At 40.9% G+C, this 25,480-nt stretch overlaps 1 protein-coding gene across 2 annotated transcripts; it reads right to left on the reverse strand.

Moving 5' to 3' along the window:
• Positions 1-25,417, reverse strand: LOC104657524 (protein FAM24B). Of its 2 annotated transcripts, XM_030940520.1 has the most exons (5): positions 25,259-25,369; positions 9,678-9,814; positions 7,645-7,827; positions 1,334-3,407; positions 1-349 (listed from the first exon to the last, which is right to left on the reverse strand). In XM_030940520.1, exons 4-5 carry the CDS (start codon positions 1,663-1,665, stop codon positions 157-159), a joined length of 525 nt encoding a protein of 174 aa, XP_030796380.1. In that variant the 5' UTR covers positions 1,666-3,407; positions 7,645-7,827; positions 9,678-9,814; positions 25,259-25,369; the 3' UTR covers positions 1-156. The 2 variants fall into 2 exon arrangements, 1 of the variants encoding a protein (XP_030796380.1); XR_004059998.1 differs by lacking the exons at positions 1,334-3,407; positions 9,678-9,814 and having other exon boundaries at positions 224-349; positions 25,259-25,417.
• Positions 25,418-25,480: the final 63 nt, after the last annotated feature.

Here is a 25,480-nt window from a genome sequence, read left to right on the forward strand (position 1 = left end):
TTATTTTTAATAGTATATATTTATTCAAAAGTATATAAAACAACACTGTAAATTATATAATCTCACATAAAAACTCTAGAACTTGATTGAATAACAAAACAATCTACTAAGAAAGAAATATTGCTCATGAAGATTTTTGTGCCCACCTTTCCCAAGTCATAGGCCTTCATTTATGTCACAACAGCAAGGTGGCAGGGCATCAAAAGTGGCACACATTCTACATCCTTCACAGCACTGCAGGGCAGGACAAGACTCCGTGGCAATGGTGTCGGCCTGGCTGTTCTTGGCCCACCACACCTTGTCTGGGTTGTGATTTTTTACAGCCACAGCCTCAGGGTCCTTTGCAGCTCTTGAGAAAAGACACACACAAAGCACAGGCTTAGAATTTTTCTTCTCAGTCCTTTTGTTAGAACTGTTGGGGGTATTGGAAGTTTAGTGCTGAAGCCAGTCAAACATTAACACTAGTCCTACATTAAGGCTCTCTCCCCTGTCCCAAGTTCCTCTCCAATCCTTTCCTCTCCTATGATTGCTATAAATGTAAACTGAGGTTACAAAAGTAAGGGTGAGTGAATTCGCAAGCAAGGTCACCCAGCTGGTCACTGCAGGCCCCTGAGATGCAGGAATAATGGGAAGGTGCTGCATTCAGCTGTGTCCTGGGCTCTGGGATGTGCCACTGTGAACTCCTTAGAATGGGGACACAATTGCATATGACAACCAATCTTTCTGGTACTTAAAGGGTCTTCTCCCCAAAAATGCAATCTTCTCTTATCTGACCTACCCTCCTTTGTCCACTGTCCCCCAGGTTTTTCACACAGGTCAGCTGTCCCTGAGATCTAGAGCCCGTCATTTTCCCCAAGGCTGCCAGAAACAAATGGAGGAATACCCTGAGAGCTCCCAACTCAGGCAAGAAGAGATCAATCCAGCCCGTCCTCCACATGAGTACAAGGCAGAGCTCATTCACGCAGTCTCCCCTACAGAATCTGCAGCCTGCAGTGCCCAGGACAGAGGAAGGCTTGGCCAAGGTGCTGAATTAAACACCTGATGGTAAACTTAGTGAGATCCAGTGACAGCCAAGCAGTGCTGATACTCACAGGCCCAAGCTGAGAACATTCTAACAACCCCAGCCAGAAAGAAAAAACATAACTAGACCCAGCTGTCTTTTTGCCTTTACAAAGCTGCCTGTTCTTCTTGACCTCACCCAGGGGTATGGCCACAGCAGCAAGGAATGACCCTGCTCCAACAGGGAGCCCAGGTATCCCATTGAGGGAGTGTTATCCCCTTTCCTCTATATGACTCACTTTAGTGCATTGTTTATTTTGAACATGTGACTCACTTTAGTGCGTTGTATATTTTGAAGTAAAGACAGAGCACGGCAACTATCAGCAGGAGCAAGGCTGCCAGGATACCACCAGCAATGACAAGCATAATCACTGTACGGAGGTCAAAAGACTTTGATGTACCTAGGCAGAGTAGTACAAGCAAGCACTGAGCCCATGTGGCCTCCCTCCCCACACAACCACCAAGCAATGTCAATGTCAGGGGAGGAAGAAAAAACCCCAAACACAGATCCTTGTGTGTATAAAACACAGATGTCTTCCCAGGGCAGTCTAGGATCCCAAGCTGGCCCAGAGATGGAAAAAAAAAAAAAAAAAAAAAAAAGTACATTTGTCAATGAAAAGGAATGGAAATGCAAAGTCCAGAGAGAAGGTTATCAGAAGGACAAACAGTGGGAAGAATCTTTCCCTTTCACAGGTGTGATGTGCAGCTGGAAACAACAAGTAGGCCTGCAGTGGAGCTGATGGCATCACTCCCCAGCATCTGGGCCTCCTGAGCTAGACTCATTTTCAGAGTCAGAAATGACTCCTCACTGGATGTCAGGCTCAAAGCTCTTCTGTGGAAATGACTGTTTCCAAATGTTACTATCCCAACAATACTGAGAATATGCAAATCCATTCTGTAAATGATGCATGTTTTAGGAAAAGAACTTTACAATTCTTCCTCTGACAACTGACAGTTTTCCTCTTAAATCTTAAATTCTCCCAAGAAATCCAATTTGAGATAAAAAATTAGTTTAACTTTCTGAAACTGGGAAAAAGTGAGCCAGGGGAGAAGAATAAACAATCTGACTGCCAAAGCATACTTACCACGTTTTAACTCTTCATGGCTGGATGAAAGCCAACAGTAAAAAAAAATTACAATCAAAGTAAACTTTAGGGAACAGGACATCTTATCAAGAATTTCTCAAACTTAATTTGAGAAAGAAAATTCTAATGATTAACATCCAAAGTTGAAGACCTCGCTTTTAGAAGCAGTCTTCCAGCAGAGCTAGCAGAACGGATATCCACAATCTAGTTCCAACTTCTGTGCCAATCAGGACACAGGCTGTGTGACATCAACACTCTGGACACCAGCTCTCTTTCATGGAGTTCTGAATTCCATTCCACTTCCAGATATATTTTAGCACGAATGGAAGTAGATATGTCTAAATACTCTCTTAAGCCATGTAATATTCAATCTCCCCTTTTCAGGCTTTGTTTCCCTCAGAGAAAAGTTTTAGTTAAGAGTCTGATTCCCAGAGATGCCATGTTATATTATTTTAAATGTCCACTTTTCAAAAAAGCCTACAAGAAAGTATGGCCCATAAAGGAGTGGGGGAGCAATAAATAAAAACTTTTTCTGGAAGAAGCCCAGACATTGGCCCTACTAGAAAAGACTTTTAAAGTCTTTTAAATATGTTCAAAGGAATCCATGTCCAAAAAACTAAAGGAAAATATGAAAATAATGTCTCATCATAAAAAATATCAATAAAGATAAAAATTATTAAAAAGAACCAAACAGAAATTATGGCATTGGAAACTACAATAACTGAAATGAAAAATTCACTAGAAGGGCTTAGTAGCAGATGTGGATTGACAGAAGAAAGAATCAGTGAACTTGAATATAGTTGAGATTATCCAAACTGCAATACAGAAAGAAAAATAAATGGGTAAAAATGAACACAGGACTTCCAGTTTCTGCACCAGCATGTGAGGGGCTTAGAAGTCATCATTCCCATCTTCACAACAAGTAAAAAGCTGAATAAACTGACTGAATAAAAGCTGAATCAACAACTCTTAAGTCAACCAGAAAACTGGTCACAGGGCAAACAGCCACCCCCAAAACTAAAGAGAAAGGTGAATACAGAGAATCTCAGCTTAGGAGCAGAAGCCATTGCCAGAGCCAGCGACTGGTAAGAACACTTACATGGTAACTGATGTCTTCCTGGATGATGAATAGGGACTAGCATAATATTTTAAAACTCCTGAGGGCCAAATTTTGATTTTGTTTTGTTGGGTTGTGGCTCACTTTCATGAGTCATATCTCCAGGAGTCTCGCAGGAAGTCAGGGACCCCAAATGGAGGGACCAGCTGAATCCATGACAGAAGAACATAAATTGTGAAGATTTCATGGACATTTATTAGTTCCCCAAATTAATACTTTTATAATTTCTTACACCTGTCTTTACTACCATCTCTGAACATAAATTGTGAATATTTCATGGACACTTATCACTTCCCCAATCAACACCTTTGTGATTTCCTATGCCTGTCTTTACTTTAATCTCTTAATCCCATCATCTTCGTAAGCTGAGGAGGATGTATGTCGCCTCAGGACCCTGTGATGATTGCGTTAACTGCACAAATTGTTTGTAGAGCATGTGTGCTTGATCAATATGAAATCTGGACACCTTGGAAAAAGAACAGGATAACAGCAATGTTCAGGGAACAAGAGAGATAACCTTAAAATCTAACTGCCAGTGAGCCGGGCGGAACAGAGCCATATTTCTCTTCTTTCAAAAGCACATAGGAGAAATATCGCTGAATTCTTTTTCTCAGCAAGAAACATCCCTGAGAAAGAGAATGGCCCCTGAGGGTAGGCCTCTGAAATGGCTGCTTTGGGGGTGGCTGTCTTTTACGGTCGAAGGAGAAGGGATGAAATAAGCCGTGGTCTCCTGTAGTGCTCCCAGGCTTATTAGGATGAGGAAATTCCCGCCTAATAAATTTTGGTCAGACTGGTTGTCTGCTCTCAAACCCTGTCTCCTGATAAGATGTTATCAGTGACAATGTGTGCCTGAAACTTCATTAGCAATTTTAATTTCTCCTCATCCGGTGGTCCTGTTATCTCGCCGTGCCTCCATTTGCTTTGTGGTATTTTATTACCTTGTGAAACATGTGATCTCTGTGACCCACACCCTATTTGTACACTCCCTCCCCTTTTGAAAACCGCTAATAAAAACTTGCTGGTTTTACCGCTCGGGGAGCATCACGGAACCTTTCGACATGTGATGTCTCCCCTGGACACCCAGCTTTAAAATTTCTCTCTCTTGTACTCTTTCCCTTTATTTCTCAGACCAGCTGACGCTTAGGGAAATAGAAAAGAATCCATATTGAATATCGGGGTTTCCATATTGAATCCATATTCAATCCATATTGGGGGCTGGGGTTTCCCCCAATACAGGAGCTCACCCGGTTCTTATAATGAAGACTACAGGAAAATCCCTTTATGTTTTAGTCTCCACTGACACTGCAGTGGAGTTGGCCTTATTACCACTGTGAGATAATAAAAGTCATGAAATTTCACCAGGCCTCCTCTGGTGCCACCCAGAAGTTAAGTGGAAAGCTGTCTCATTACCTACTGGGTCAGAGAAGAAATCCAGACTCCCCAAGGGGTCTCCACTGATACCACAGGGGTCAGAGTTGAGTCTCTGCTCTTTATTCATCCTTCTCTGACACCACCCTGGTGGACGGGTGCTTTGGGATACTTCTTTACTGCTTGGTAATAGTAGACTTCTAGGCTGTCTACTCAGTCTTCGCTGGTGGAGTTGGGATAGGGCCATAGTTTTTTCTATGGTGTTTGCCTAGAATGCAGAAGTTATTGTCTAAAAGTTTTCTGTCTTGTTGAATTGCCCATTTCCTGGTCTTTTGGCCAGAAAAACTAGTTTCTTGTTGGGGCTCTTTTGTCTGAACCCATTGGTGTTTCCAAGTTACTCATTTCCTCAGCTCCAAGTTTAGGAATCTGAGACAAAAAACAAAACTTACGGAACTCACTACCATGCTATTACTTTGATCCCAAGGTCCCTAGCTAGCCCTCCTTCTTTTCTCCACCTGTTCAAGTCTTATGTTTGTTTCATATATAATATCCATGGATTTTAGTTGTACTTAGGAAGAATAAGAAAAAGTATCTCTTCCCCTAAGTGGAAGTCCCCCATATGGGAAATTTTTTAATCAGTCCTCTGCTTAAAAGCCACAGCCTCTGCACAAACCCTATGCTTGCTCAATCCTGAAAATGAGTGTCTCCTTAAATTGTGTATCCTGGGCCCTTCGCATGTGTTGTCCAGCCCATATCTCGACATAACATCTTTCCAGCCTCATCTCCCTCTGCGTTACCCCACACCCCATGTATTTTCATGCCTCTGACCTGGTTAGATGGCCCTCCCTGTCCCTCACCTCCTCTATCTGCTGAAATACAATCATGCAAGACTTCAATAAAATGCCACATTCTTATAAAACCTTCAATGATTTCCGTCTCTCTCCCTCTCGTGTTAATTGTCCTCTCCCTATGTATCCATGCCCTTTGTTTGTGCCTATATGGAAATTTGAATTGTTGACTAGGTGTAGTGGTTCATGCCTATAATCCCAGCACTTTGGGAGGGTGGGGCAAGAGGACTGAATTGAGCCCCGGAGTTTGAGATCAGCCTTGGCAATATGGTGAGACCCCATCTCTACAAAAAATTTTAAAAATGAAAATGAAAATAAATTAGCCAGGTGTGGTAGCAGATGTCTGTAGTCCCTACTTGGGTTCAGAGGGATATAACCCTAAATAAGCTTAGTCATCATTAAGGAGCTAGGGCCTGTGGACCTTCACCATGGGGATGACTACTTCATCTCTCGGTTTCCCTCTATTTCTGTGGTTACTTGATTGCTGTTTGATAGTCTGTGGGCTTGTGCATTAAAAGTTTGCTTTTTCAAGGTGTTTGTGAGCTCCATGGGGGCAGGAGCTCTGCAACCCTAGGTATCAGAGAACCTGCAACCTATTAGGTGCTGGCACATATTATGATCATTGACCGAAATCTGAATTTTGTCAATCTGGCACTCATCACTTTCTCCAACTGAACCTCTAAATTTAGACAGTGCAGTGACTCAGACATAGCAGTTAAACTCTGACTAATATTATTTCATTGATTAAAAAGAATGCATACTTTCTACATTGCTTATAAGTCACCAACATTTAACTACTTCCAATGTGTTTTAGTAATATCTTTCTGAGTTGTAATGAAGACAACCAGGAGGCAATAACTAAAACCTCTGTTTGAAGATGAGGAAACTGAAGCTCAGAGAGTGGAAGTGACTCTCTTGAGTCACTTACACAGCAAGTAACTGGCAGCAAAGAAACTAGGACCTGGTTCTATAATCCTTTCCTCCAACTCCTGCTTCCCAAGTCCAATGCTCTTCCACCCCCAGCCTTCCTGAACCTTCTGAAATGATGTGTTGTTCCCCATTCCCAGTCCCCCTAACTCTATTATTCAAAGGCTGTGATTTTGGCTGTCAGCTGAAAGATCTGCAAATAAATCTAGTTGCATTTCATCTAAGGAAGGGGCTGATTTTTGTGTTGATGTTTTCATTCAAAGCAATATCTCACTGATGATTCACATGTGGTGACTACTCAAGAGTACTGAGAGGAATGGGGCCATGTGTTCCAGATGGCAAAAGGTAGGCAGCAACTGTGCTAAGAATCAGTGAGTTCAACTTTGCAAAATGCAATTCCTGATACAGGGGCTGGCCTTTTCTCTATGGAAATTTTCTGTAATTCACATCCACAAGGACTTTCACCCAAGTCAGTTATTTGCAAACTGCCCATCCTGTGACTAACACCTGAGTCAAATGGTTGCAAACACCCTGAAGCATGCTAAATTGCATCTCTGGAGACAGAAGCAACCTGGATCCAAAACTACATAAGCCTGTGAGCTCCCTACTTGACCCAGTTCCCATCTCTGTGCCTCCTCCACAGCTCTTTCTGCTCTGCTCCCAGAAAACTCATCTTTACCTTCAGACTCTTGGTGCAGATGGGGACCTTGCTATGGCACTGGCAACTGCCATGAGAAGAGCTGGGTTTTGTCCCAGAGAGAGGATCTCCTTAACTGAATCCTTTATTCTCAGAGAAATAAAAATTGTGGTGAACAACATGCAATCGGATTTTATGAACTGCCAAGGTTTGAAGACAGTTTCTGTGTCTTTGTAAAATCCAAATGGCACATTTTACTATATGTCCCAGAACCAGATTACACCTCTCTTCCCATCTCCCAAATTCCCATCCAATCATTCCCTCCAAAACTTTATGACTGTAAAATCAGTTTTAAAAGAACCAAAGAGAAAAAATTGCAAACTTAGTGATGGATTACCATGTTCTACCTTATCAGTGCCTGTCTAGGTGATCCATGCAGATCCCCCAGAGGTGCAGGTGTGACAAGGAAGGTCACAGTCTGCCATGCACTGGGCTCTGGGATCTGCCCTCTAACTCGCAGGCTTAACTTCCGCAAAATGTGACAAGACTGAGTCTGTCAAACCAACCTCTCATTTCTTGGGAAGCATTCTTCTCCATACTCACATGATTCAAGAGAAGTAACAGTTCATCTTATTTCACCTACATACATAATGGCTCCTCTGCTCCAGGAAGGGCAAGAAACATTTCAAAAAGAGCTCCAACTTCATCATGTGTCAGACATCCTCTTGTCAGGCATCCTCCAGGGTCTTCCAAGTGCAGCTTCCCATCTCACCATCTCTTAGGCAACTGGAGAGGGGAAAAGAGAACAGCTCAAGAACTCTGTAGCTCAGGAAAGGGGAGATCATCGAGCTTGTCAGTTTTATCAGTCTATAGTGCCTCAGACAGAGGAAGAGCTCAGCTAATATGCTGAGTTAAACACCCAATGGGAAACTCAATTATTTAAAGGGACAACAAGGCAGTGCTGACACACAGAACCACCAGGCTGAGAACATTTTATTTACAAGCTCACAGCCCCAAGCCAGAAGGTAAAAAAGCCAAGAGTGTACACAAACATGCCTTTGCCTTTCAACCTCTCCTGCTGTTCTTGACCTGAACCATACGTGGCTGCCACAGCAAGGAATGCCCCTGTGGAAGCAGAGTGTCCAGGTATCCCATTTGAAGGGATGTCCCTCATTGTTAAGTGACTCACATCTTTGTCATGGCACATTAGAAACAGACACAATCAGCACAGGGGTAGCAACCAGGACGAGACCAAAACCAACTATAATCTCTGTCCCAAGACCAGCAGTCTCAACGTTTATATGGATAGACACCCAACTTGTGGTGGCTTACTTTGTGAAAAGCCAAATATCATCTATGAGGAGCTAAGCAGGCAGTGCCAACTATGTTCCCTGTGTAGCAAACAAGCAACCTCTCCTGCTCTTCTTGACTTGAACCATCTGTGGCTGCTGCAGCAAGGAATGACCCTGCTGAAGCAGAGAGTGTCAGTGTGGGGAGTCAGCAGTGCCTGCCTTCAAGGGGTCAGCCTAGGGGAGGTCCATAAAGCCCTGATTCTGCAGCTCAATCCCAATAAGAACGGCCTTTCACACTGGAAAGACCAGACAGCAAAAGTATCTGAGTATCTTTCCCACTTCCAGTGTGTTGAGGCCTCAGTCTCAGTCTAGCCATGCTGGGGAGTCTCCAGGGGTCTCTCCTTCTTTCCCTGGGCCTAAATCAGGACTGCAGAAGCATCCTTACTGGCCCCAAGGTTCCTTCTCCAGTCCCCTCTCCCCTGGACAGACCCACTGCATGTTGCAAAGAGATGTAGACAGTGATTACAGATCGATCTTCATTTCACCTGGACTGAGAAAAATCACCCTGGGCTACTGCTGCTTCCCTCAGCCACTATATCCCTCCCTCCACTTCCCCCCTCTAAACACCAGTGGTCTCATGATGTCCCCAAGCTGCCAGCCCCCACAGCCAGGCCCAGTCCTGCATTTACATTTCACTGGATGGACACAAACAGAATTTGGTTGCTTGTGACTGTAGGAATGAGGTTCCTATTTCTTGCTGGCTGATGGCCCAAAGCCACTCTTAGCTCCTACAGGCCACCTACTCACAGGCCCTCTCACTCCAAGGCCATTTACTTCTCCTTCCAGGCTGGGAGGAAAGCCTCTCTCTGATGCTCCATCTCTGATGCTCCACCTTCTGTAAAAGGGCTCACCTAATAAGGTCAGATCTACCCAGATAATCTCTATTTTGATTAGCTCAAAGTCAGCTGATTAGTAACCTAGACACAAGAGTGACATTCCATCATATTCCCTGGTCCAGCCTACCCTCTAGGGGATGGGAATATACAAGATATCTGCATGGGGGAGCTGGAACCTTGGGGGTCATCAGAGAACTTTGCCTACCATGAGGCTACTATGCTGCCACTTATAAAAGGGAACCATTTTGGTCCAAAACATGAAGCCAACAAGCTTTGTTGCAATTGAATTTTCACGATTCTTTCTTGCTATTACATACATCAGTCTTCAAAGCAATAAATATTGAATTGCTATCTAATCCATTTACACTTCACAACTGGTCATTTCTCTTACTACATCTAAATAAGTTTATAAAACTCAAATTATCAGTACAACGCTGAGAACCTTTACCTCTGCTCCACAAAGGCAGTTTTGCTGTACTTGTGTATTTATGGTATTTAAGTATCCGTCTCCTTGTATTTCTCTAGTTTTGTCATGCTCTCCAAAGCACTCATCATTCAGACTTGCCTCCAGTCAAGTTTTGAGGCCTTAATAACAAAAAGAATGTTATAAGCTCTTGAGGAAGTACAGACCCTTCAAACTCACATATCTAGGCCTTAAACTGTCAAACAGAAGCTTTAAAAAGGAACAAAAGAAAACATTATCAGTTTATTTTTATGTCCCCCAAATGGGCTGGAAGTGCATGTCAGTGCCTGCTGACCAGCTGACAACTACTCAGGCACTGGCAAGGCTGGCTCTGAATGCTCAGGATGGCTCCACTGTGCCCCTGTGCATCCCTCCCCATGCACGCCTGTGCCCACAGCAGATTACTCCTCCTGCATTCTTGAATGTGCACGTTTGGGTCCTGAAGCAGGAAAGTTCTAGGAACTGGGGGGGAAGATCACAGAGAGTGGTTACCCAGGTAGCCCTTACTGTCTGTGGGGCACACAGAGCCCTTGAATCCTTCTAAACATGGTGTCCCTGGTACCAGCGAGAAGTACCCCTTGGGCTGGTGCTCCCCAGAGACTACAGAGGGAGCGTACTAAGGCTTCAGGGCACCCCAGCCTCCCTGGCAGTTATGCAACAGACTTCTGTGAGCAAAATCTGAACATGGTTCCTCTAGGGATCTGGCAATATATTAAATTTCCTTAGGAAAGATGCTTTTTTCTTCCTGCAGACTTCAGGTTTCCATCAGCAGTTCCTCTTCCAGGACTCAGGAAACTAGGCTCCCACAGAATTGGCCATCCTTGGTCTCTCTGCATCTTTTGTATGAAAGTGGATAGCACACATAAGACAAGGCGGGCCTGACTGATTCTACTGGTAAAGACACAGTAATCCACTTCTTGATTCAGGCAGTTTGGTACTCAGACACCGAGAGAGAGATTAGCCAAAGACGTCCCAATCCCTGTTCCACACTCCAAATAGGATGACACCAAACAAAACAGGTTGGATGACTATGATGTGAGTTGTGGGATAATTTGTTGCTAAGGAGCCAATTACAGACTGAAGCTAAGTGGTTTAATATTCTGAAGCTGTATTCTGATGGAAGCATGGCAGAAAGCTTTATACCTTATCAGAACAGAGGCAGCCATTAGGAACTGACTCATGAAAGCCTCCCAGAGGAGAGAAGATGGTGAGTGAGAGATGGCCTTGTAGCAGCTCCTTACAAGCCTCTCAAATCCTTCTTGATCCTGGAGGATCAAAGGCATTCCACCAAGCTTCACATTAACTAGGGTTCAGACCTCATCTTGCATGGCCAGAAGGGTGGAAAGGTGCAAGGTTGCCAGGGTGCAATGGCAGAGCCATTCCCTTACATACTTTTGTACCAACTGTCATAGGTCAGGAACCTGGAAAACAAACTGACACAGAGGCTTGTGTACAGGAGGCTCTCTGGGGAGTGTATACAAAATCCACCCCTGTGAGGGCTGAGGGAAGCAGGACTGAAGAGTCAATGAACTATGAAGCAGGTGCAATAAAAGGTTCTCACCAATTCTCCAAGACTTTAAGGCTAGGCTGGCCCTTCCAAGATGCCCCATTGAGGCAGTGTGCTCAGAGCTTTATATGCCTATATCGACTAGTCCACTGGATGAGGAGTTGTTCAAGGAGGGTCTGTGAAGTTGTTCAAGACAACTGTCTTGAATTCCTGGAGAGCAGTGGCACCGAGAGCCATCAGCTGCCAACACTCCCGGTAGTTTGTATTTTGTCTGGGCACAGCCCCTTCCACCCAACATTTTGATCTGACTTTTTTTTTTAACTTGTGCACAGTAAAGTTCGCTCTTTGTGATATATAGTAGTATGGGTTTTAGACAAATGCACGGAATCAAGTATTTGTCCACAATCGTACCATAAAGAACAGTTCCATCACCTTAAAAAGTTCCCTTCTGTGGCCCCTACAGTCAACTTCTCCCCTATATGCCACCACTCGGCAACCACGGGTCAATTTTCCATCCTTTTGTTTTGGGTTTGCAGATTGTCATATAAACTAAATCATATTATACTTAGCCTTTTGGACCTGGTGTTGTGCACTTAGGAAAATGCATTTAATATTTGTGTATCAATAGTTTCTTTTTATGGTGAAGTAATATTCTGTTGTTTGAATGGACCACAGTTTATCCATTCATACACTGAAGGACATGTGGATTTATTTCCAGGTTTTGACAATTATAAAAAAGCTGTTATAATACATTCCCATACCAGTTTTTGTGTGAATGTAAGTTTTCAGTTCATTTGGTAAATACTTAAGGGTAGAACTGCTGGGTTGTGTATTCGGTGTATGTCTGACTTTATAAAAAACTGCTAAACTGTTTTACAGAATGGGTGTATCATTCTTCATTCTCACTAGCAATGAAATTGAATTCTAGCAGCTATGTTTACTCTTCAGCATTTGATAATGTCAGAGGATTTTTTGTTTGCTTGCTTGTCATTCTAACACATCTGAAGTGGTATCTGGCTGTTATTATTTGATTTATTTAATTACTAATAATTTTGAGCATCTTGTCATGTGCTTATTTGCCATCCATATGCTTATTGGTAGATACCTTCCTTGATAAAGTATCTTTTTAGCTCTTTTGCTTATTTCTTGAAATTAGGTATTTACTTTATTATTCAGTTTTTAGAGTTTCTTCTTTAATATGATATGGATATAAGTCCTTTATGAAATATGTGATTTGCAAATATTTTCTCCTAGTCTATGCCTTTTCTTTTTGTTCTTTTAAGTGTGTCTTCAATAAAGCAAGTTTTTAATTAGATAAACTCCAATTTATCCTTTTATTCACAGATTATATTTTTGTTGTCATATCTAAAATGTCATTGCCAAACCCACTGTCATACAGATTTTCTATTTTCTTCTATATGTTTTATAGTTTTATATTTTACATTTAGGTCTACAATTCATATTGCTTTAGTTTTTGTAAATGAGGCATATGTTGAGGTTCATCTTTTGGCACGTGGACATCCAATTGGTTTATAAAAACTTTGCCTTTGAAAATTTTAAAAAATCATCTTGTTTTTGTGGATCTATTTCTGGGCTCTCCATTCTGTTCCACTTATCTGTGTCAAACTGCACTGGTCACTGTAGCTTCAAAATAAGTCTTAATATTAATCGTGTGAGTCCTTAAACTTTGTTATTTTTCAGTTTCAGTTTGTTTTGGCTATTCTAATTCCTTTGCCTCTTCGTATACATTTTAGAATCAACTTGTAGCTATCTACAACAACTTTTTTACATTGAATCTGTAGACCAAATTGGGGAGAACTGACATCTTAATAGTGGATTTTCCTATCCACAAACATAGACTATCACTATTTATTTAGATATTCTTTGATTAATTTCCATCAATGTTTTATAATACTCAGAATACAGATCCTACACAAAGTTTATTAGATTTATACCTAAATGCTTCTTTAACTTTTAGTGCTATTGTAAACAGTATTATTTTCAAGTTTCAAATTCTAATTGTTCATTGCTGGTATACAGGAGCAGTGAATTTTTATATATTGACTTCATTGCTGAGCTCACATTCTGAGCCACTGGACATTCTTTGAAAACTAGTCAGCCGTATCATTTTTCTGCTCTAATAGTACCCATTGATCTTAGAGTAAAATCCAAACACCTTATCTGACCTACACAGACCTCATAATCTGACCATTTACCTGCCTCTCTTTCCTGTCACCTCCTCCTCCCATCTTGCTTCCTTTCACCGACATTCAAGCCACACTGGCCCTCCTCCCCTTATTGTGTAGACATGCCCAGTTGCTTCCTGCCTCAAGGTCTTAGCCTTTGTCTGTTTCTTTGCCTAACATGCACCAACCCCTCCCCAAGGCCATGTCACACCTGAGTGCATTCCTCTTTATGTCTTTGCTAAAATTTCCCCTTCTCAAAATGGCATTCCTTGGCCATATTATTGAACCCCCACCTACAAGACACCCTCTATCTCATCACCGTATTTAATTAGATTCTAAACAGCAATGATAATTTAACTTTGGTTTATTTACCGTGTGTCTCCTGTATTTAAAATATAAATGCCATGACAGCAGGGACTGTCTCTCATGTTCATTTCAATATTCACATTCCCTAGAATAAGACTCAGTAAGTATAAGCACTTTAGAAATCTGGAGGAGAAAGAAGAGAAAAAAGAAAAGTAAATACATGAAGTTATTAACAGTGATTGTAAGTGGTTGGGATTGTGAAATTTTATTATTTTTCTTTTCAGTGTATTTCTTATTTTTCTATAATAAACATGTACTGTTCTTCAAATGAGTTATTTTTAACTAAAAATAAGTGAATAAAAGGCCTTTGTTTTTAGGGACTTTTCAGCCAATAATAAGCAAAATGGTTGTTGCATTATATATGGAGATTATAAAGAATAAGTCAGGTTTCATTACAAACTGGGTTTTTTTTTTAACACAAATGCAAATAAGAATTCTTCTCGTACAACAATGTTCCTTCTGCCTTATATTTTCTTTGCTCTTTAAGGACTATACATAGAGACATCATTAACTACTTTTCTCTCCAGGTGTCCAAATGGGAGAAACCAACTGCTGATGGTATTTAGCTAAATGACTGTGTAAGAATCAACTGCGGAAGGTATATACCTCGGTACTAACTCTTCTTAGTACCAAGTGTGGTCTCTATCAGGCAAATCAAGCTGCAGGGCCAGCCTGGGAGGGGACAGCCTAAAGGAAGCCCATGAAGCACTGAACCTGAGCTCAATTTCAATGAGAACCATTACTGAACAGTCGAAAGACCAGAGACAAAGAACCATCTTTCCCACTTCCATTAAGCCAAGGCATTTGGTCTTATCACCAGGACATGTAGCTTTCTGGCCATGTTAAAGAATCTCTATGGAAAGAATTCAGCTGCTCCTACCTACAGGTAACAGTAACATCCACAATCACAAAGTAATAGCTGACAGTACACTGATTGATGATTTCATGCCTGGCACTAGCTCTTAGATATTTCATTCTCTTAAGAGACCCCATGAGGTAGGTAATACTATTATCATCCCCATTTTATTAATGGAGGCAATAACAAATGGGAAAACATGGACATATGGAGGTTGAGAACTTGTCCAAGGCCACACAGTTAGCAGGGAAAAGGGCCAGGAATTGAACTCAGCAAATCTGGTTCCAGAGGCAGGCTATAAACGACAAGACTAGTGGTTAGCAAACGGTATATGCATTCGAATCAGCTACAGAGCTTTCAAAAGCCTTTTTAGAACAGTTTTCTATTTATTTTTAAATTGAGTAGATAGGACAGAATTCCCATATGGCCCTCTCCCCTGCTCACATACACTGTTATTTTCTTCTATTCAGTCTGTCCTGTTTAGTTCTGTGTTTAATTCCTTAGCGAATACTTCATTTGCACTGATTCACTGAAGTAATAACCTCAAAACTTCATTACCATCCATAGGCATAGCCTTGGATGTTGTTGCCAGGGCTCTTAACCAACATCTCCTGACTGTTTTTCCGTTTCCTGGTTTCATTTTCAGGCTGGCCCCCTCCACATACTGGGCCAGTGTCAACTACAAGCCCACATCCTTAGAATCTATGATCTAAAAAGGAGAGAGATAATGTCCTTTTCCAGGGTCCACAAATCCTACAAAAGGAGTTTGTTCTTCCCTGGATCACCTGCCCTTCAATTGTACCAGTCCTTGTGGAAAAAGGGACACGGCCCATGATCTGGTTCAGGTCAGGGTCACATACACTGTCACTGATAACTCCTGCCACAATCACAGTGGATAAGTGGTGAAGCTCATCCCCAAGGGAAAGGGATTCCGAGCCAACTGAAACAACACATGTTCACTGTAGAAAGCAAGAGTGAAAAACATGAAGTTGTTGAAAAAGTTTAGCATTACAGTAATTTTATTCTGATCATTTAATGCAAGAAAGCCAAATAGGAATTCAAATTTTCAACTTTACTTTTGGTATTGATGAATAATGAAGAACCTTAGCTTCTTCATATTTCCACAGTTCATTGGAGTTAAAACAATCAGGTATTACATATTTCACTTGCTTTTTTCAAAGTTCTCCTAAAAAGCTGTGAGAATTCTACACCAGCATGGGTCACTGTTGCATAATATCACTGAGGTCTGTTGTGTGTACTACTTTTCACCAGCAAAGGAAAAACGAAGGATTTTTTGAGTAACTTTTGTATACATATTAGGTACTACACTTTTACTAATAAAAGTAACTTTGACAAGAAAAAACATCTTGTATTACTGTGGTGCATGTTACAATTAATGAGACAATATTAATATATTAACTAAGTTCGGTAATTTGTATTCAGTTTTCTCACTCTGTGTGTTGTACAGTTCTATAGGTTTTGATAAATGCATGTATCCACCATTATAGTATCACATACAGATTAATTTTGCCCCCAAAATCCCATGCTTCACTTATTCAACATTACCCTTCTCCCTTCCCCCTGCCAGACCCTGCCAACCATTCTTTTAATTGTTCCTGTAGTTTTGCCTTATCCAGAATGTCACATAGTTGGAACCATATAGTATGTAGCCTTTTAAGGCTAACTTGTTACAACTGGCAATGGTCACTTAAGGTTTCTCCATGTCATTTTGCTACTTGACAGCTCATTTATTTTTATCATGGAATAATATTCTATTATATGAAAATACCAGTTCTTTATTTACCTACTGAAGGACATCTTAGTTGCTTCCAGCTTTTGCCAGTTATGAATAAAGCTACTATACAAATTCATGTGCAGGTTTTTGTGTACCCACAGATTTTCAGCTCAGCAGAATAAATAACTAGGAGTCCAACTGCTGAGTCATATGTACCATTTAAAATTCCAACCAGCAGTGAATGAGAATTCCTGGTGCTATGCATACCCAGCAGCATCATTTGGTATTGTCAGGTTTTGTTTTTTTATTTTAGCCATTCTAATACATACTTGTTAAGTATGATGTTAGCTGTAGGTTGTTTGTACACGTTCTTTATTAACTTGAAGAAGTTCCCATCTATTCCTAGTTTCCTGAGTAATTTTTTATGATGAATGGGTGCTGAATTTTGTCAAATCCTCTTTTCTGCATCTATTGATATGATTTTTATTATTTTATTCTTTATGTGATAGGTTGCACTAATTGTTTTTCAATATTGAACAAGAAACATACAAGAATACCTTACACACCTGGAGTAACTCCCACTTGGTGTTGATATATAATACTTTTTCTACTTGTTGGATTCTATTTGATATTTTGTTGAGGATTTTTGCATCTGTATTCATGAGAGGTATTGCTCTGTATGTTTCCATTCTCCTAATGATTTTATTTTGCTTTGGTGTTAGGGTAATGCTGGCCTCATATAATGAATTAGGAAGTGTTTTCTGTGCTTCTATTTTCTGGATAAAACTGCAGAAAATTTGTATTATTTCTGCCACAAATGTTTGGGAAAATTCACAAGTGAACTCATGTGGTCCTGGTGCTTTATTTTTTGGAAGGGTAATTATTAATTTTTTTTTTTTTTACTAGATATAGGCCTATTTAGATTATATATTTCTCCTTTCTAAGTTTGGGTACATTGCGTCTTTTAAGAAATTGATCCATTTCATCTGTCATCAAATTCAGAGACAGCTGTTTGTATATTATTCCTTTTTTACCCTTTTTTTTTTTTTTTTTTGAGATGGAGTCTCACTCGTCGCCCAGGCTGAAGTGCAGTAGTGCAATCTCGGCTCACTGCAACCTCTGCCTCCCGGGTTCAAGCGATTCTCCTGCCTCAGCCTCCTGAGTAGCTGGGACTACAGGCGCGTGCCACCACACCTGACTAGTTTTTTATTTTTAGTAGAGATGGGGTTTCACCATATTGGCCACGCTGGTCTCTTAACTCCTGACCTCAGGGGATCTGCCCAGCTCAGCCTCCCAAAGTGCTGGTATTACAGGCATGAGCCACCACGCCCGACCTCCCTTTTTATCCTTTTAATGCCTGTGGAATCAGTACTAATGGTCCCGCTTTCATTTCTAATATTAATAATTTGTGTCTTCTTTCTTTGTTAGCCTTCCCAGAGGCTTATCAACTTTATCTATCTTTTCAAAGAACCAGTTTTTTATTTCATTGATTTTTTCGGTCAATTTCGTTGATTTTTGCTGATTTTTACTATGTCTTCTCTTCTGCTTGCTTTACGTATACAAGCATACCTTGTTTTACTGTGCTTCACTGTACTGTGCCTCATAGATACTGCACGTTTTGCGAACTGAAGATTTCTGGCAATTCTGTATTAAGGTCTATCGGCACCATTTTTCAAACAGCATGTTCTTACTTGTGTCTCTGCTGTAACATTTTGGTAATTCTTATAATATTTCAAACTTTTGCTTTATTATTATATATGTTATGGTTATCTGTGATCAGCAATCTTTGATGTTACTATTGCCCTTGTTTTGGTCCACCATAAATCATGACCCTATAACATGGCAGACTTAATCAACAAATTGTGTTCTGAGTATTCCACTGACTGCCATTCCCTCATCTCTCTCCCACTTCTCAGGCCTCCCTATTCCCTGAGACACAAAAATATCAAAATGATAACAATTAATAACCCTACAATAGTCTCTAAGTGTTCAAATGAAAGGAAGAGTCACGTACGTCATACTTTAAATCCAAAGCTAGAAATGATTAAGCTTAGTAAGTAAGGCATGTTGAAAACCCAGATAGGCTGAAAACTAGGCCTCTTGCATGAAACAGTTACCAAGTTGGAATGCAAAGGAAAAGTTCTCAAAGGAAATTAAAAGTGCTACTCCAGTGAACACACAGATAAGAATGCAAAATAGCTTTATTGCTGATATGAATAAAGTTTTAGTGGTCTGGATAGAAGATCAAACCAGCCACAACATTCCCTTAAGCCAAAACCTAATCCACAACAATGCCCTAACTCTCTTCAATTCTGTGAAAGCTAAGAAAGGTAAGGAAACTGCATAAGAACAGATTGAAGCTAATAGAGGTCAGTTCATGAGGTTTAAAAAAATAAACCATCTCTATAACATAAAAGTGCAGGGTGAAACAGGAAGTGTTGATGTAGAAGGTACAGCAAGTTATCCAGAAGCTCTAGCTAGGATAATTCTTGAAGGTGGCCACATTTAACAATGGATTTTCAGTATAGATGAACACAGACTTCTATAGGACAAAGATGCCCTTTAGGACTTGCATAGCTAGAGAGGTCAATGCCTGGCTTCAAAACTGATTCTGACTCAAAAGGCAGGCTGACTTTGTCACTGATATATAGCTGATGACTTCAAGTTTAAGCCAACACTCATTTACCATTCTGAAAATCCTAGGACTCTTAAGAATTATGCTAAATCTGCTCTGTCTTTGCTTTATACATGGAACAACTAAACCAGGATGACAACACATTGGTTTACTGAATATTTTAAGCTCCCTGCTTTGACCTCCTGCTCAGAAAAAAAGTTTCTTTCAATACATTAGTGCTAACTAATGCCCAAGAGTTTGGATGGCAATGTACAAGGAGATTAATGTTTTCATGTCTACCAATACAACATCCATTCCACAGCCCATGGATCAAGGAGTAATTTCAACTTTCAAGTCTTATTGTAGAAGAAATACATTTCATAAGGCTTTAGTTGCCACAGATAGCAACTTCTCACGGTTTCTCTTAGGTATGCCTATATATGGCTCTTCTTTCTCTCGTTTCTTAAGGTGAAAGCTCACATAATTGATTTTAGATCATTCTTTTCCAACATGTACTCAGTACTCTCCGTTTCCCTCTAAGCACTGCTCTTGTTGAATTCTACAAATTCTGATGAGTTGTATTTTCACTTTCATTTAGTTCGAAATACTTTTAAATTTCTCTTGAAACTTCTTTGAGCCAAGTGTTATTTTAGAAGCATGTCTGTTAATCTCCAAATATTTTAGGATTTTTCAAGTATTTTTGTTATGAATTTCTAATTAAATACCATTGTGATCTGGGAACATACTTTGCATAATTTCTATTCTTTTAAATTTGTTAAGGGGTGTTTTATAGCCTGGAATGTGCTCTATCTTGGTAAATGCTCCAGGAGTGTTTCAGAAAAATGTGTATTCTGCTATTGCTGAAGTGTCCTATTAATATCAATTAGATCCAGTGGACACATGGTACTATTTAGTTCAACTATATTCTTACTGATTTGCTGCATGCTGAAACTGTCAACTACTGATTCAGGGTTGTTGAAGTCTCCAACATTAATAGTGAATTTGCCTATTTCTCTTTGCAGTTCTATCAATTTTTGCTTCACATAGTTGATGCTCTGTTGTTAGGTACCTATACATTAAGGAATTAATTTTGCCTTCATTTATTCCTTCTCTGATGCTCTTCCTTTATGTAGATCCAAGTTCATGACCTTGGATCATTTTCCTTCCCTCTGAAGAACTTATTTTAATATTTCTTGCAACACAGGTTTATCATTGACAAATTCCCTCAGCTTTTGTTTGAGAAAATCTTTAAAGTATCCTTCATTTCTGAAAGATAATTCTTGTGGATACACTCTAGTTTGGTGGGGTTTCTCTTTCAACATTGTAAATATTTCACTCCAGTCCCTTCTTGCTTGGTTTCTAATCAGAAATGTAATTCTTATTCTTGTTCCTCCATAGCATGTATTTTTTCCTCTGGCTTCTTTCAGTGACTTTCTCTTTGACTTTGGTTTTCCACATCTTGAATATAATATGCCTAGGTACAGACTAAGCTTGAAAAACCTACGGCCCGCGGGCTGTATATAGCCCTGGACAGCTTTGAATGCAACTCAACACAAATTTGTAAACTTTCTTAAAACAGCATGAGGGTTTTTTTTGCAATTTTTAAGCTCATCAGCCATTGTTAGCATTAGTGCCTTTTATGTGTGGCCCAAGACAATTCTTCTCCTTCCAGAGTGGCCCAGGAACACCCCTGGTATAGACCTTTCGGTATTTATCTTGCTTGGTGTTCTCTGAGCTTCCTGCTCTAAGAGCAGGTTTGGTGTCATTAATTTTGGATAATTCCCAACCATTACTGTCTCACATATTTCTTCTACTCTATTCTCTTTCTTCTCCTTCTGGTATTACCATTATACATGTTATTACAAGTTTTGTAGCTGTCCAACAGTTCTTGGAGAGTCTACTTTTTCATTCTCTATTTTCTTTGCTTTTCAGTTGAAGAAGTTTTTATTACCAGTTCTTCAAGCTCATTTATTCTTTGGCCTGTCCAGTCTCCTGATAAACCCATCAAAGGCATTCATTTGTCACACTGTTTTTTGACTTGTATCATTTCCTTTTAAATCTTCCTTAGCGTTTCCATATCTCTGCTTACATTACATTACCCTTTTACTCTTGCATGCTATCTGCTTTTCCATTAGAGCCCTTAATATATCAATCATAGCTACCTTAAATTCCCTACTTGAGAATTACAAAATCCGCATCATATGTAAAAATGGTTCTGATATCTCCTTTGTCTCTTGTTCTTTCTTGCCTTTTAGCATGCTTTGTAAATTTTTGTTGAAAGCTAGCCATAATATATCTGGAAGAATGTATAGAAACTGAGGTAATCAGGCTACTTGATTCATGTCAATCTGGCTAGAAGTTAGGCTGTGTTTAATGTTTGCTGTACTTATCGGTGTCAGAGGCTTCAATCTACTATTCTTGCTTTGAGTTTTCACATTGTCATTGTCTTTGGGTTTCCCCCGAAACTCCTTTTAAATAAAATGTAGTCTGATAATTATGGGTCACAGTTGGCACTAGGGAAAGGCAGTCTCCTGATTTAACAAAACCCTGAAACTGGCGATCAACAGCTTGCCGATAAGATCTCAGGAGTTGGGCAAGTGGGTTCAAACATGTGCACTAAGAGGCAAAATGGCAGAGTTTAACTGGTATATGACCTTCTAAGAACATTTAATGGGTAAGAGAAGAATGCTTCAAGTAAGCATGCATACAACTCCAGTAAACACACTACGCATATGGCCCTGCCCTAGTGCTGGCACTGCCACTGAGCATGCGGACCGCTCACCCTGAGGGAAGAATCAGGCAAGAAGTAATGCAACCCCGGAAGCCTGTCAACATACAAGACCCAAAGTCAAATGTCCAACCACGCACTTGATCTCTCAAGGCACTTGCTTGGCCCTCTTCCAAGTGTACTTTTACTTGCTTTTGTTCCATTTATAAAGCTTATAAATAAATTTTTCCTCCTGCCCTAAAACTTGCCTTGGTCTCTCACTCTGCCTTATGACCCTTGATTGAATTCTTTCTTCTGACAAGAATTAAGGTTGCTGCAGCCCCCTGCAGATTCACCACCACTAAGAACGGGAAAGCTAGAGGGGGCTGGAGTCTTCTAATTGCCCTTTCCCTAGAACAGATGAGGCTCTGGTAAAGTAGTTTCCTTTGAGAGAAGGCTTTTGTTAGGGAAAATGCTGAGGGCAGTTTTCAAAATGGTTACTTTGCCCCCTCCTTCTGCATGAAGCAAGAGGGAGTTTTAATCCAATCCTTGTCCTAAGAATCTGCTGCAGCTCTGAAAGGTAAAACTCCCAAAAGTGTAAGGGCACTATATGAGTGGTCTCCCAGGAGTTTCTAACTCTCAAGCTAATTCACACTCAGTCTCCAGCAAGTCATCAATGACCATTTTAAGTGTTCCTACTATTTACTGCCTCATGAGGATTTCTGTTCCTAGCATGCTGATCTCAGTTGCGATTTTCTGCATTTGCCTATCCAGTTTTGGGGTGGCCATTTGCTTTGTGACCTCCATTATCTGATGGATATTTTAAAGGCTGTTAATGTTCCATTTGTTCAGCTTTTTTCTTGTGAGGACAGTTGTGATTGACTTCTAAGCTGTTTACATGTCACAGATGAAACCAGAAGTGTTAAAAAATAAGAAATAGCACACAAAAACAAAACCTTTCTGGAATATTCAATATTTTGAGGGTAAAAGGTCCTGGGACTAAAGTGTTTGATTGCCACTATATAAAGGAACTCTGTTAGCAACAGTAGATACATATATGATTCTACTCTAAATTCTACAACAAGTTATATGTAATAAATTTCTCTTTAAAACAGTCAAGCAAAAAAAATACATTGTGATATTGGTGGAAAGATTTCAAAGATATGCCTTATTCTTTATTTCAAGTGAAAAAATAAAAATAAAGCAAAAAATACCATTTGTCATTCATGACAAGAGTAATTTATTACATTAAAATTGAGGTCACCTAGGCACCAGCACAACACCCTGGCTTTGTAACCATTTGAAGGGTTCTTTCTGCCTGCAACACAAAGACCATGGCATTGTAGTAAAGGAAGAGATTAATAGACATGAGGCCAGCCACACCATGAGGGAGACAGATTTAGTACTCAAATCATTCTCGTCCAAAATTTATAGGTTAGGGATTTTTCAGAGGCAGTTTGGGGGAAGTGGTGGAGGTGGCTAGGCTTGCTGCTGATTAGTTGGGGCAGAGATGAAATCATAAGGGGTGAAGCTGTCCTCTTGCACATTGAATCACTTCCGGGTGGGGCTGTAGGAATGGTGGGTGTCAGACATGCAAAAAAACCTGAAAAGATATCTCAAAAGGTCAATCTACAATAGAGGTGTTATCTGCAGGAATAATTGGGGAAGTTGCATATCTTATAACCTTCTGAATAATGACTGATAATAGCTCATGTCTGCACCTTAGCAGGACCCAGGCTCCTATCCTCCTGCCAGCCTGATGCAAAAGCAGTTGAGTTTGGGGGAAGGCCTATTATAATTTAAACTACAGCCTAAATGTCCCAAAAGCCCAAGAATAATCAAGGCAAGATTGGGGGTGGGTTAGCTCAGATCTCTTTCACTGTCATAATTTTCTCACTAACTTTTGCAAAGTTTTTTCAGCTTTGAAAATAAGATTGAATTTGCCAGTTTCACCACTTCCTACTCCTCTTATACTGTGATAGAGTTCCCAAACAACCTCTATTTGCTCTCTCTATCAATTCCATACAACAAACCTATACTCGATCTCTACTAGGCACAAAACAATTCCTAATTTCAACAACTGTACAGATGGTTGGGAAAACAAACGTGAGAATTATTTGGTAAAGCTCCATAACACAAGAGAATTATAGTATCTAAAAACTCTAAGTGTAGCAAAGAGAAATTACTGACAAATTCTCAAACAGTGTGGAGGGCTGTGCTTGGCACTAAATGATGAACAGGATTTTTCTTGCTATCCAAAAGGAGGGGCATTCTAGGTAGAGGGAAAAGCATGTACAAAAGCAGGGGGGTCTAGGAAGCAAGCATAAGTCAAGGATAAAGGGCTTTGTATGCCTGTTAAGAAGTAATGGTGGCCAGGTGCGGTGGCTCATGTTTGTAATCCCAGCATTTTGGGGGGCTGAGGCGGGTAGACCACTTGAAGCCAGGAGTTTGAGACCAGCCTGGTCAACATGGCAAAACCCTGTCTCTCCTAAAAATACAAAAATCATCTGGGCCTGGTGGTGCACGCCTGTAGTCCCAGATACTCGGGAGGCTGAGGCAGGAGAATCGCTTGAACCCAAGAGGTGTAGGTTGCAGGAGCCGAGATCACACCACTGCACTCCAGCCTGGGTGACAGAGTGAAACTCCATCTCAAAAAAACAGTAATGGTGATGGCGATTCAGTCAGAAAGCATCAAGCACCAGGACAATTGATAAAAGAGTAGAGGGCAGTGCAGAAAATGAAATGCTGGTGAGGAGATAATGGCTATCGACCAGTAAAGAAACTCCTGGAATTGTTCCGATGAAAGCTAGTATTTCAAAACAGAGGAAGAGATGGAGAAAGACAGGAAAGTTTTTCTTTAAAAACCAAAAGTAAAACAAGACTGGGTGATATATTGAACATACGAGATTGAAAGAAAGGGGAGACGACAAGATGCTCTAGGTTTTCCGCCTTATTCAAGGAAGTCAAAATCCAGCTTATAGTATTGATCTTGCTCATGAAGTTTCAGATAGGTAATTCTAAAAAGCCTATTTTCCTTTAGACTGTCCAGTTATGATAACATGTATCAAAGCTAACTTATGACTACAATGGGCAGGGCATAAAGAACAGAAAGTCTGGTGTACACAACTTAGAATGTATCTAGAGTACAAAAGGAAAAAAGAGGCAAGATCTACTTCCAATCCCATGGGGCATCTGGAAAACTCCCTCAGGTGACCGCTCCATCCAAACACCTGGGATCTTTCTCAACCTTCTGATTTCTGTTACGAGGGCATCCAGCACAGTCCTGGCAGTGCCGTAGGATCAGGGAGCATCAGCTGAGACAGCAACTGGCAAAGGCCCGTGTGGCCCAACGCCCACCACTAACGCCGTTCAATATCTACCTCAACTCCCCTCTAACGCGAGAATGTGTGTGAGGGAGGCAGGGAGAGTTCGGAGTAAAATTAACCTGAATCGACAGCGCGTCTGCCGCGCTAGCTGCCACAAATGCTGCAGACCCGACGGAGTGGAGGCAGAAAAGGCCCTGGCGTCCACTCGGGAGAGAATGAGGTCAGGAGTCCGTCCGGCACATCGCGTAGAGCGAAGAGACCACACCTACCTGACCACAGATGCTCCATCCGCCCAGCAACCGTGGTCCATGTTGCCTGCTATTTGTCCAGCGCCAGCGTCGAAAAACCACCCTTGCGCCCGCTCGCTGTGCACCGCGCCTGCGCATAGTCTCCAGAGGCTGAGCGCGGGGCTGCCAGTGCGCATGCTCGGCTCTTTCGCGCTTCCTGGGCACCTTTTGAACTCCGTTGAGTCCAGTTGGTTTATGCGCATG

The sequence above is a fragment of the Rhinopithecus roxellana genome, chromosome 11, assembly GCF_007565055.1.
Source record: "Rhinopithecus roxellana isolate Shanxi Qingling chromosome 11, ASM756505v1, whole genome shotgun sequence".
NCBI lineage: Eukaryota > Metazoa > Chordata > Mammalia > Primates > Cercopithecidae > Rhinopithecus > Rhinopithecus roxellana.

What these genes read in the sequence shown, in the direction of transcription:
- LOC104657524 (XM_030940520.1), bottom strand. Translation starts at nt 1,665, where the DNA reads ATGTACTTTTTTTTTTTTTTTTTTTTTTTTCCATCTCTGGGCCAGCTT. An exon ending in AAAATATACAACGCACTAAA is followed by an intron (nt 350 to 1,333) that starts GTGAGTCACATG and finishes TCTTTTCTCAAG; the next exon opens with AGCTGCAAAGGACCCTGAGG.